Source organism: Poecilia latipinna, unplaced genomic scaffold (assembly GCF_001443285.1).
Source record: "Poecilia latipinna isolate Pla-1442-1.1 unplaced genomic scaffold, P_latipinna-1.0 Scaffold2687, whole genome shotgun sequence".
Classification (NCBI taxonomy): domain Eukaryota; kingdom Metazoa; phylum Chordata; class Actinopteri; order Cyprinodontiformes; family Poeciliidae; genus Poecilia; species Poecilia latipinna.
Window position 1 is genome coordinate 34,975 of NW_015115303.1, and position 13,374 is coordinate 48,348.

Here is a 13,374-nt window from a genome sequence, read left to right on the forward strand (position 1 = left end):
CCCTCCCAATTCTTTTCTTTTGCATAATGACCAATATAAAAAATATCATTCAAACTGCATTTGCCTTGTTTTACTTTTTACTTATACTTTTCATTACATTACTTGAGTACATCCATTTTTACAGTAATTTCCATACTTTTCAGATACTTTAAGACTTTAACTCAAGTAACATTTCAGTCAGTGACTTGGACTTTTTCCAAAGTCATATTTTGGAGCGGTACCTATACTTTTACTTGACTCTGAGATTTCAGTACTTTATACAACACTGATGAAGAGGGATACGTGTGTAGCTATCTTGATGCTCCAGGTGGGACAAGACATCGTGCAGGACAGTGGCAACAGCATCTTCAGTTGATCTGTTAGCTCTGTAAGCAAACTGGTGTGTGTCAAAGGTGTGAGGAATGAATAATTGAATATGACTCTGAACCAGTCTTTCAAAGCATTTCATCACCAATGGTGTGAGAGCCACTGGTCGGTAGTCGTTCAGGCAGGTGATGGGTGATTTTTTAGGAATGGGAACAATGATGGAGGATTTCAGGCAGGATGGGATTCTGGCTTGAGAAAGGGACTGATTAAATATTTTTGTAAAGACTCCAGCCAACTGCTCTGCACAGTTACTCAGCACACGTCCAGGAACACCATCAGGTCCTGCTGCCTTTCTGCGGTTGACGGATTGTAGCGAGTGTCTCACTTCTAATTCCTCCACCTGGAAGATAGAGGTGCTTAGTTGCACTTCTTGATTAGAGACAGTTGTCATTGGAGGCTCAGACTTGAAACGAGCAAAGAAGTGGTTCAACTTTTCTGCTTGTGAGATGTCACCTTTGGCTGTTCCATGGTTGGTTCTGTAGTTGCTAATGTGCTGGATTCCCAACCAAACCTGTCTGTTGTTGTTGTTGTCCAAATGCTCTTCAGTCTTCTCCGTGTAGTCCCTTTTAGCTTTCTTGATTCCTCTTTTTAGGTTGCTCTGTGCCAAGCTGTAGAGGTCCTTGTCCCCAGACTTGAAAGCAGCATTTCTTTAAGCAGCTGCTGGACTTCTCTGGTCATACATGACTTTCTGTTTGGGAAGATCTTGATACGTTTTTTTTCACTGTAACGTCAGTGCAGGTTTTGATGTCACAAAGAACGCTGTCAGTGAATAATTCCAGGTCTGTATGTTCAAAAATATCCCAGTTTGTTTTTCCAAAACAGTCCTGTAGTTGCTGAGAGGCATCGACAGGTCAGCTAGTGATGGTTCTTATGGTGGAACGTTCAGATTTCCTCAGGGTGGTATATGCAGGAATCAAAAACAGTGACGTGGTCAGACTGCATCAGGTGAAGTAACTGCTTGGTTCTGTTCTATAACACAATTTGATGTTAGAGTAGACCTTATCCAATGTATTGAGTCCTCTGGTAGCACACTTTACATGTTGATGGAATTTGGGGAGCACTACCTTTAAGTTGACATGATTAAAATCTCCAGCAATAATGAAAACTGCATCTGGACAGCATAATAACTCTGTTGGTTATTAATGCTCTTATACAGTATTCTGAGGGGCGAATTTGCATTGGCAGAGGGTGGAATGTAAACGACAGTGATCATTATTACACTAGGAAGGTAGAAAGGTCTGCATTTCAGAGTCATATACTCCAAGTCGGAGGTGAACTGGCTGTCCACAGTCAGTGTCTGTACACCAGGTGTTGTTGATATACACACCGACTCCTCCCCCTCTGCTCTGACCAGAGTCCGCGGTCCTATCAAAACGCCGTGTAGTATAGCCTATTTGCTCAATGGCTGAGTCTGTGATTCCTGGATGAAGCCAGGATTCTGTAATCATGACTACGCAGCTGTCCCCGACAGTTCGGTCTGTAAAGGTCAGGAGCCTTAGTTTGTCTATTTTGTTGACAAGGGATCTGGCGTTAGTGAGGAGAATGCTGGGAAGCGGAGCTTTATGAGGCCGTCTTCGTAGTCTCACCAAAACTCCGGCTCTGCAGCCTCTCTTCTGTTTTCTTTCTTTGCGCCGTCTGTGCGCCTTTGAATCTGGAGTGGTACTCCATGGAGAGCCGGGAGTTCTTGCTATGTCCTCCGGGATGTTATGAGAGTGTAAAAAATCAGCTGTAACACTCCGTTCGCAGCAAAGACCGATCTTCAGAAGAACATGCTTACTGTAACGGTGGTTCATGTTTAGGCAAGAGGTGGTTCGCCCAACATAAAGTGAAATGGTCCAAGTTAATACCACCGAGACGCAGGAAAAGTGCCAAGCCACTGCATCTAGTGCGCCGCCGTTACCGTTAAAAAATTAAAAAGAGATTACCTTAAAAATGACTGGACAAATAAATGTTGACTGTCTTCACTGTACTAAAATGTCTACAGTGATGCATTTCTGCATCACTGTGGTTTTGAGCCTTTAATCTGTCAGTTATTGTTCTTTTCACTTAATGTTTTCCATGTGTTTAGGTTGTTTTTCATACAATGCCGTTATTTTTATTTAAAAAGCCACTGTTCTGACTATAGAACACTGTTGTTTCAGTTCTCGATGTCTTGTTCTCTGCAGGCCCTTTCTGTAACCGTACGTGGGACGGTTGGATGTGTTGGGACGACTCTCCGCCCGGGACTTCCATGCAGATGTGTCCTTCGTACTTTATAGACTTTGACCCCAGTGGTAAGGCCTTCAAAAGCTTTGCATACATGTGTATTAAAGCTTGTTTTGTTTTGCATTTATCTTAATTATATGGGTATCATGCTTCCTGGAAAAGCAATAACTACTTTGAGTGCACATTGCTGTTGACTGAGTTTTTCCTCATTTCTTACAACAGAAACAGTTACCAAAATTTGCAATCCTGATGGCCAGTGGTTCCACCATCCAGAGAGTAAGAGAGTCTGGAGCAACTACACACTGTGTTCTGCCCACAGTAAAGATAAACTCAAGGTAAAGCCTGTTGTGCCTTGGGCGGTAGCCCATGTTGCCCATATCAGAAACCGCCACTGGTTGAAACTATATTAATCCATCTACATTCATGACTCCAGATGAGACACTGTAAATTTGATGGTCCTACTAACATATTATAATAGAGACTATGCAAACTCCCCCAGCTAAACCCATGCTTTTTTTGTCTTGTTGCTAGGTTAAACGTTATGTTGTGCAGCTGTGTACTAACTATGACCAAACCTTTATGTTGTCTTGCAGTTTACACTCAGTCTCTATTACCTGGCTATGGCTGGTCATGGTATATCCATCGTTTCTTTAATCGTCAGTTTGGTCATCTTCTCCTATTTAAAGTGAGTCTAATTGTCTGATCCAATTTAATGTGTATTTGTTGAGTATTCTTGTTTTAATGACTTTAAACGACTAAATAAATGTCACAGAGAAAAATTTCGATTTTTAAAGACATATTTTTATATCTTTAAAAACATAACTAATCTGATTGGTTTTATCTTCTCTGTAATATGTTTTTCTTCTTCAGAAGTCTTAGCTGTCAGAGGATCTCTCTCCACAAAAACATGTTCATCTCTTTCATCTTTAACTCTGTGTTTACCATGGGGTGGCTTTCAATGACCTCCTGTGGTAGTCAAACCATAAGTGCCATCAACCCTGTGAGTTGATGAATTGCTTCATTTCATTACACCTAAGAATTTGACTTTAATTGATTAGAAAAAAACATAGTTACATACATTATTTAAGCTGGACTTATTGCTGTTTGCAGAAGAGGTGCTAATTCATAGATTTCTGTTGTACTTGCACTGATTTCTGTGGATTTGTGTTTTCTATCAGTGAAAAAACTTTTGAATTTCTTACCATCAGGTCAGCTGCAAGATTCTAGCTACGTTAGTTCAGTATACCGCTACCTCCAACTACTTCTGGATGCTGTGTGAGGGCATCTATCTCCACACACTTATCATAGTGGCCGTCTTTGTGGGGGAGCAGCAGCTGTTTTGGTACTATGTCCTGGGATGGGGTAAGTCTGGAAGTTCTGGTTATCTACAGCTGTTTCATATCCACTTCTTTGCATTAAATGCAAGATGTCACAGACAGCTACCTTATATAATTGATTGCTAATCAAGGCTTTAAGAAGGGCAGAAGCATTGCATGTTTCTAATTTGTGCACTGGACTTGACTATGCTGATTGCTGGGAGACTGAAGGAAGTTGTGAGTTTTTTTTAAACTACATTTTACATTCCAAAGGATTTAAGGCAGAATGTGCTTGAATAAGAATGTATTTAGATGCATTTCAAGTTATTTCAGACTATAAAGACAACCTACATACAAATAAAGTTATCTCCATAGTCGAAGTTCAATAGTCTGAAAAGTTTTACATCAGCTTCGAGGAACTATGTTTAAATTTTGGTTTGATGACCAGAGGGCTCATTTTAGTGGCTTTTATAATTCTGTTTTAAAGGAAGGACCTTGACCATGCAGGACCATAAAAATGAATCACTTACATCACTGTAAATAGTGATGTGAGCTTTTCTGTTTGATCCTGTTAAAACACTGCTGCAGAGTTTTGGGCCAAACAAAGGCGATCAAGAGCTTGTTTTTGCTGATTCATGTGAAAAGTGTGTTACAATAGTCTAGTCAAAAGGAAATAAAAGCATGAATAACCGTCTGAGGATCCCATTTTTACACCAGCCTTCATAGTTTTATCTCAAATGACAAAAAGTGGGCAACCTTACCTTCTCACTTTGTCTTCTGGCTATTAGCTTGAAGTCCATTGATATGTTGTGAGGTGTTTGAACATCACTGCTTGGCGATCAAATCCTCTTTGGTTTTTAAGTTTACCAGCAGTCCTTGTAAGTTTTCCATCTCATGTTTATAATAAGAGGATGATAAAGCAGAAAAAGCTGCCATCTTGCTCTTCTAAATTGCTGTCACACACTCCAGAACACTTGGTAAGTCTTGCAGTACATTTGTCTGTGCCTTAGCACACCTAATTCAGGAGAATCAGCAAAAATAAAAAGGTTTTTGGACTCATCCATGATGCCAAGAGCAGAAAAACTCTATCAAAAAACCAACAAAACAAAAACGGAACACCCTGGAGTTGGTACCATCCAGCATCCAGGGTTCCTGATTGGTTCACATAAATGTCTGGAAACTAGTGAAGATGGAAAACTCCAGAGTGATAGATCACATCAACCATCAGGGAACTGTCAACAGTAGGCTCAGTAACCTGCTGTATGGGCAGGTTAAGGATTATCTGGAAATAATCCTGTTTTTACAGGATTATTTCCAAAGGAACCTTCTGTCCCAGGAAGAGATTGAGGATTATTTGTCTCTCTTGACATGACCTGGGTAAAAAGGAATTTATTTACTGCAAGTCCTTCTCCAGAAGAAATTCAACCCAAGTGGTTTCTGGGGAATGGTGTGAGAGCAGTGTGTTTCTCTTGGGTGTTTTCTGGTTGAGGTGCTTTACTTTCTACAGTGACTGTTAGAAAAGGAAGAAAGGCTTTTACAACTATAAGAGTTTATCTGGACCTGTTGAAGGTATTTCCTTGAACACTCTTTCTGTTCTGCTCCCAGTCTTGACCATAGCTAAGAGGGTGAATGCCTGTGATCTCCATCAGTTTACATTGGCTCCCTGGGGCCACTATAGTGTGTTTGAGGCCCAGTGCTGCTTAGTGTCTAAAGCGATAGTCTTACTGTCTAATAGATGTTAATCTGTGGAAGTACAGGCTTTCCATCCACCTTTCTTAGAGGTTTAATTGCCTTCGGAACCTACTTGATGCCGGGATCAGGATGACTGCCATTTCTCCCATAGTGAACCATTGAGCGACATTAGAAAGAAATGGGTTGATGAATTTAGTCTCTGGTTCTTCGATAACAGAGGGAGGTGTTTCACCACTCTTGCCTTTTAAATGAGCACATGTTGAACAGGATGAGCAGGAAGGGGTCGATTGGCTAAGATGGTGCGGTGGAGCCCCAACCATGACTCAACCTGTCACAGCAGTTTGTCAAGCTAACATGTTTCTATACTTAAACACCCCACTCCGTTATCAAAGCACCAAGGATTACATGAAGTAAGACAAGGTTTTGCAAGCTACACACATGACTGATATAACTAGCTATGCTAAATGCTAGCCACGTGGCTCACTGGGGGAGTGGCTAACATAATTACAAACAGTAGAGCAACAACAGAGTGAGTGGAGTCAGGGACTCTGATATCGATTATTAAAACATCCCTTAATCAGAACCCCAATCTGATTCTTAGGATTGGATTGGGACATTAATAAAATAGAATGAATGACACTAGACTGAATAGAAATTAATTATTTCAATAGGACTCCATTTACAGAATTTAAAATATACAACCTCTGAAGATTTAAAGGTGCTCCTGATGCAAAAGGAATGGAGAGAGTTCACTTCAGACTTCCAGTACAAAGAAGACAGACAAGACAGACACCTGTCGTCTGCAGAAATACTCAGATGACTCCTCGGCAGTCGTCGGGTGGATCAGAGATGGCTAAGACGCTAAGAACAGAGAAAGCTGTGTACCGCTTTGTGCCATGGTTTGGGAACAATCGTCGTATGCTGAAAGTGAACAAACCAAAACACCTCCATATGCACCTACAACAAACTGGCCTGGAGATACAACAGTGAAGCATGTTGATCTTCACTGATCAACATGTCCATTAATCTGTGGAAAACGTAATCTCTTCCTTAGTCATCTGCAGCCTCAGAAAGAAGCTGAACAAGTTGAACACCAGCTCTGTTCTGGAGACTGTCCTGGTCTCTATTTTCTTTCTGGCAGCTGCTCTCCTCGGCCTGTTCACAAAGGAATTACTGTTCAAATCCTTCTCAAGACTTTTCAAACATCAATTCATAACTGATGAGAAAACTAAACACTGAAAACTAAAAAAAAAAAAAAACTAAACAAAAAACTCACACCTAATTCAAGACTACCTATAAATTAAATAAGTTAAGCTTTCCTGAAACAGTTAAGAGAATCATCTTGTCAGCCTGTAAGGATTTAGGAACACCATTTAGCTAAACTGAAACTTAAGGGAAAGTTTAGCATTCACTTAGCAGGATGTGATGAAGAATGATAGAAGAGAAACTTAAAAGTAAATTTTATTTAAACATTTATCTAACATCACATCTGTAAGGAGATTCAGTGTTTTCCATCCTACTTGACTGACAGCAGTGAGAGATTAAAGCAGTGGCAGGAACAGACTTGGGAGCCATGAAGATGAATACAAGCAACATGGATGTTGGGTGATATAAATGTTTTATACCACCCAAACCTGGTATTTCACACCAGCATTTACATTAGCAGTTATTATACATAAAGACCTGGACTACCTTTGGTGCATCAAGAGCATACATTTTCAACATCATTCAGCACAAAGATGTAACTTTGCTGGTCGAGTATGCCTCTCCTTGTGTAAGTGTCTCTTCAGATGAGGCTCTCTGGTTCCACACTTAACAGTTTTCCCTTCATGTGACTGTTGCTTTTTAAATGCTTGGGCTATGTTATTGAGCTGAATAAAAAGCAATGTGTGTTTGTCCTTTTAACCAGCTTTTGAGATCAATGCACATGGAAATCGACTTCATTTATCTGATTTGTTTAACTCAATTCTCACTTGTGTAACTGCCAAAATAGAAACCGAGACACTAACTTATAGAACAGTAAAGTGAATGTTTTGAAAGGCTCAGAATTTCCTCTTTACTTTTTATTCTACATTAAGCTACTGAGTAACTAACCTGAGTTATTATAACTTCCAGCATCTTCTACAGGGATTGGTGGGATGATATTTCTTATGTTTGTGGGTTTTTTTTCTGTGTTCATAGTTTTTCCCATCTTTCCTGCCATTACATATGCTCTTGCTCGTGGATTCTACTTTAATGACACGTGAGTGTACTTTTCTTCCTGTGGTCTGTTTCATTGTATTGACTGAATTATGATCAACCTGAATTTATCCTCCTGGTTGTATTTAGGCCAACTCACTCCAGGTTTTTCAAAATAAATCTCAAATAGTTTTCACAGATATCATTCTAATAAATGCATAAAAGGTGGCATGTTGGGTGTCTTGTGCTTGCTGGTTTTTTTTTTATTCATTTTTATTTATTAAAGCTTACATCTAATCAAAAGAAATGTTCCTTTTCATAACAGCTAAAGTTGATCATTGGTATAGAATGTAACCTCTACTTCAGTAACTACAATAGTAAAAAATGAATAAAATCATGATCACGATTTTACTCAGTCTCATGAAGAGTATGGCCATGCTCATCATGGTCATGATTGTCTTTAGAAAACAGTGTCTTCAGTCAGAGGCTTCTTCAGATTATCTGTAATACAGACTGCTACAGGAGATCTTTCCTGCCAACAACCATCATCTACAATAACTCTGAAGAATCTGAATTACACTGAACAAAAATATAAATGCTCAATGTCAAATATTGTTGCCACTACTGCAAATCGACCTCATCCTCGTCGGCCACATGTGACCACTCCAGCACAAGATCACCACATCTGGCTTGTCCATCTGCGAGATTGGATATGACCAGCAATACACACAGCTGATGAGACTATTGGTCTGCACAACAGATGCATCACATCTCAGACTGTTCGTAATGAGAAGCCAACCTGCATGCTCTGCAAATTCCTCAACCTGACCTCTATCATGTTCAAAGGATTGTCAATCCGCTACAAATGGCCATACCGAGATGTTAGCAATGCCAATATGAAGATCAGTAATTGCTGAAAGTATACTTTGAGTTTTTCTATATATTGCATAACCCAAATGTTCATAAAACTCTTGTTTGACATGGGGGATTTATATTTTTGTTCAGTGTAATAAGAGTTACAACATTAATCTCCTTTTGAGAACAATTAAGTATTTTTGTATTTGTGTTAGTTGGGTTCTACAGCCCTTATCTGAGCTGACAGAACGGCCTTTTCTGTAAACGTATCAAAGCTGCTGAGCTTTACCTAAAATGCTAGCTCTATTTTCTCCAGGTGTTGGATCAGTGCAAACTCCCACCTCGTCTACATCATTCATGGGCCCATTCATGCTGCACTCTTTGTAAGTAGTTATTAGTGTTTTTTCTACATATTATCAGGCATTTCCTTTACTTGTTTTATCATATAAACACTGGTCAGAAAGTGTTGGAGCTATGCGACTTTTGTTTGAAATTGATGGAAAATGATTTGGGCATTTCAATAGGTTTTCTATCTTTTTCCAAATCAAAAAAATTCAATGAAACAATGGGCAGACATCATCTGGACCACTGGGCTTAATGCAGCTTGACTTTTACTGAAGTGATATTGTGTTTTGATGGATTACTATTTATTATGTAATCCCAGGGCCATGTACTAACCTCTGGAAAGGTTGACTGCTGAAGGGGTTAAAAACAAGGACTTCTGTACTATTTCTGACACCAGAGCTGTACGAAGTTTCCTTGTCCATTAGCTGGTGTATCGACCTTCCGGCCTATTATTTGTTCAATCAGCAGATGTTTGGGAGAAATTTCTACAAGAATGGACATAATCCAACAGAGGTTGTTCCTCTACAATGAATGCCTTGTATCTTTTTGTCGTTTCACTTGTATTGTCTTCCGTCCATCCAATCAGGTAAACCTTTTCTTTCTCCTGAACGTCATCCGAGTCCTCATCACCAAGCTGAGGAAGACGCACTGCGCTGAGTCTACTGCCTACATGAAGGCGGTGAGGGCCACGCTCATCCTGATCCCTCTGCTGGGAGTCCAATACATCCTCATGCCCTGGATCCCAGACATATATGACAAACAAGTCATTTACATCTTTGTGTCTGTCCTTTCCAACTTCCAGGTACACATGTGATTTTTTTTTTTTTTTAAGCTACTTTCCAGAGTTACAATCTCTTGCGAACGTATTAAAATCTCATCAACCTTGTCATATTTTGTTGCCTTATATTTGCAAACTTTGGTGTCTCGTGAGGGAATTTACAGGATCACCCCTCTGGATGTCAATAAATCAGTCATGGTCAATAAAATTTGGGGGGTTTTTTTAAATTTTTTTTTTTTTTTTTTTTTTTAATTTAATGTCAAAGTGAAAACTAATTTCTGGGGGAAAAAACAATTAATTCCAGATTTGCAGGGCTGATTAAGACAGATCCACACAGACTCTGTGTCAAAGGTGCATCAACTAAGCACTGATTTGAAGTGCTTAGTTAAAACAAGGACTTCTGTACTATTTCTGACACCAGAAATTTCACTAAATTTCATTTAGTGAAATTTAACATTTCACTAAATGTTAAATTTTAAATAAATGTTTTTATTTAATTGTCATTATTTTGTAGAAAGAATTTTATGTTGTGTTATTTTTTTTTGGTCAAAATGGCAAATTTTGTTGATTATGACTGATTTATAAAAGCAATAAAATAAACAAAATATTAAAAGAGGCTGCATATGATAAACCAAGAAAAATAAAGCATCTTTATGAAATGGAAGGAAAACAATAAATGATTTTCAAAATAGGGATACGCAGTGACACGTATGGTATCTTCATTGCCAGGAACTCTACTTTGACCTTCCTGAGATCAATTATATGCGGATCGCATCATTTAGGTATAAGCAAACAGCTGTGAAATACAGAAATACCCACTATAGTCATTTTTTATACCATTGTTTGGTGCCCCCTCTAGCGTAGCACCCCTATAGCACATCATGCATATTCACTTTTTGTGCCATTGATCATTGCCTCGCAGCAAAAAGGACTCTTTCTACAGGGATTTTGATACATACCTGCAGGAATAAATGGACAAATGAGAACAGAATTGGACTTTTGTCAGAATCCAGATCTGTTTACAGACACTGTGTCCACAGATTGAGTTTGATTTATTTTATGATGACAATCCCAAGTCTGGTGGAGACATTCCCAAAAGGAGGCTAAATACAAATATACATAAATCCAAAGAAAATAAGTTAAAGTTTGAGGCTGTAATACAAGCTACTGTAGTCAAAAAATGTATAAGGTTTTTAAAAGGTCTACGCTAAAATCCTCTATTTTTATTTTAAACAAAAATAAATGTACCAGTAACTTTCATCACATACGGATCTCTAAAATAATTGAACTTATCTTAATGAAATATGTATAAAATCCTTTACTTGTAAAGGACCGAACAAAACATGACATTTCCCTGAGCTTGTTAATCTGTAGAAAGCTACATCAAACATGTTTAATGTACAAACCAGATTCCAAAAAAGTTGAGACACAAACAAATTGTGAATAAAAACTGAATCCAATGATGTGGAGGTGCCAACATCTAATATTTTATTCAGAATAGAACACAAATCACAGATCAAAAGCTTAAACTGAGAGAATGTATCATTTTAAAGGAAAATATGTTGTTTCAAACTTTCATGGCATCAACAAATCCCAAAAAAGTTGGGACAAGGCCATTTTTACCACTGTGTGGCATCTCCCCTTCTTACAACACTCAAACGTCTGGGGACAGAGGAGACCAGTTTCTCAAGTTTAGAAATAGGAATGCTCTCCCATTCATGTCTAATACAGACTTCTTAACTGTTCAATCGTTTTGGGCCTTCTTTGTCGCATCTTCCTCTTTATGATGCGCCAAATGTTCTCTATAGGTGAAAGATCTGGACTGCAGGCTGGCCATTTCAGTATCTGGATCATTCTCCTACGTAGCCATGATGTTGTGATTGCTGCAGAATGTGGTCTGGCATTATCTTGTTGAAAAATGCAGGGTGTTCCCTGGAAGAAATGACGTCTAGATGGGAGCATATGTTGTTCTAGAACCTGAACATGGTTTTCTGCATTAATGGTGCCTTTCCAGACATGCAAGCTGCTCATGCCACAAGCACTCATGCAACCCCATACCATCATTGTAGGAGCCATACATACATTTTTGAAACTTCATACAGAATGTTGTATTGTGCTTGACTTTGTTGCGTGATGCCTTTTGATTGGTTGTTTGTCTAATTAGTTTAGGAAAGATGAGAGCGTTTGCTCTTTGTAGAAATCTGGCACCTTTAGAAGAGCACAGTCTTTTGACTGTCACTTTCTATTTGTTTTTGAATCTGTTATTTTTATTTCCTTTTGAGTTCAGTAAAGACTTTTTCTAGAAGAAACGTGTCACGTCCGAAAGAGTTTTGAGGGGCTAGACTAGTAAGAGCTTGCCGTACTTATAATCAGTGATGCAGGCTTCTGAAGGGTGCATTGATAACAACTTGGGCTTCCTTGTCCTCTCCGGTCCGGATGACATGCCGTCACACTGTTCCATTAAGAACTTCAAATCGTGACTCATCTGAGAAGTGAGAAAGTCAAGATGGCGGATAGGAGTCAGGCATAGGAGCTGCGGGAGCTCCCTTCTCCAGTCGCCCCCGAACTAAACCGCACATCCACAAGACTACTGATGGGAAGCTTATAGTAGAGGATGAGTTTTTAAACTTTCTTGTGGTCAAAATAAAGACTATGTGCCAAGACGAGCTTGTGCTGCTTGCGTCAAACATGTTCGACTTTGAGTGGATTGAGTCCTCTAGAAAAGTACTGTTTGAACTGTGTTCCAATTCTAAACAGTGGTACGTGGCCTTCGAAGGAAATCAGAAAGCTGCAAATGCCATTAAAAGCTGTTTAAAAGTTCTGAATGAGTGTGGGGAAGCTATACCACACTTTGTCTCCCACTTCCGGATGAGCTGCCGCCTGTGACATTCAACAATCTGGATGTCTCCAACTTACTTAGCAAGACGGAGCGTTTACACAGCAAGTTTGTGCCTTGAAGCATACTGTGTCACGTCAAGTGGACAATGAGGAGAAGTTGCGTGAGGTTACCACTACCATTGACTCCAGAGTTACGGCAGTGGAACGACATATGGTGCCCGGGAGTGGAGGATATAGCAATGTGGATACGTATGCTCCAGGAATATCCAACGCTACTGACATGATATTGGCTGTGGACATCTCCGAGGAGGTGGCGACTTGCATGATTTCTGCTCCAACAAACTGTGTTACCGCTGATAATGCCGCTTTGGCCGTGAATGGGACCTACACCAACTGTTCCAGGACTACTGTCGAGTCTGTTGCGGTGAGTGATAACCGAAACTGTACTGCAAATGCGCCTATGAGTTCACCCACATGGAACTTGGTGGTGAAACAAGGGCGACTAACCTTAGTGCCGGCGTATTGTCACTAGGAACACCAGATATAGTTCTTTTAAAGTCAGTGTGGAGTGTGAAAACATTGCAGAAGTGTATAACCAAGAGCTGTGGCCAGAGGGCTCGGTTGATCCCGTCACTATGAGCCATGGAATAAACCTACAACGTCTAAAGGGCCTGGGGTGACCACTTCCAGTGATGCCAGAGGGTCGGATAGAACGGCTGCAGTGAATTCTTCATAGACTAATTCAGTGGTTCCCAAACTTTTTCTTCTGCGCCCCCCCCCCCCCCCCCCCCGCCACCAGCT

At 39.8% G+C, this 13,374-nt stretch overlaps 1 protein-coding gene across 1 annotated transcript in view; it reads left to right on the top strand.

The window, feature by feature from the left end:
* The first annotated feature begins 1,812 nt into the window (after positions 1-1,812).
* calcrl2 (calcitonin receptor-like 2) overlaps positions 1,813-13,374 on the top strand; it is a 25,847-nt gene continuing 14,285 nt past the window's right edge. Inside the window, exons 1-9 of the mRNA XM_015020919.1 lie at positions 1,813-1,851; positions 2,492-2,639; positions 2,794-2,906; positions 3,165-3,256; positions 3,442-3,571; positions 3,780-3,933; positions 7,761-7,821; positions 8,929-8,995; positions 9,544-9,759. Coding sequence (XP_014876405.1) covers positions 1,813-1,851; positions 2,492-2,639; positions 2,794-2,906; positions 3,165-3,256; positions 3,442-3,571; positions 3,780-3,933; positions 7,761-7,821; positions 8,929-8,995; positions 9,544-9,759 — 1,020 coding nt within the window. The remainder of the gene's footprint in view (positions 1,852-2,491; positions 2,640-2,793; positions 2,907-3,164; positions 3,257-3,441; positions 3,572-3,779; positions 3,934-7,760; positions 7,822-8,928; positions 8,996-9,543; positions 9,760-13,374) is intronic.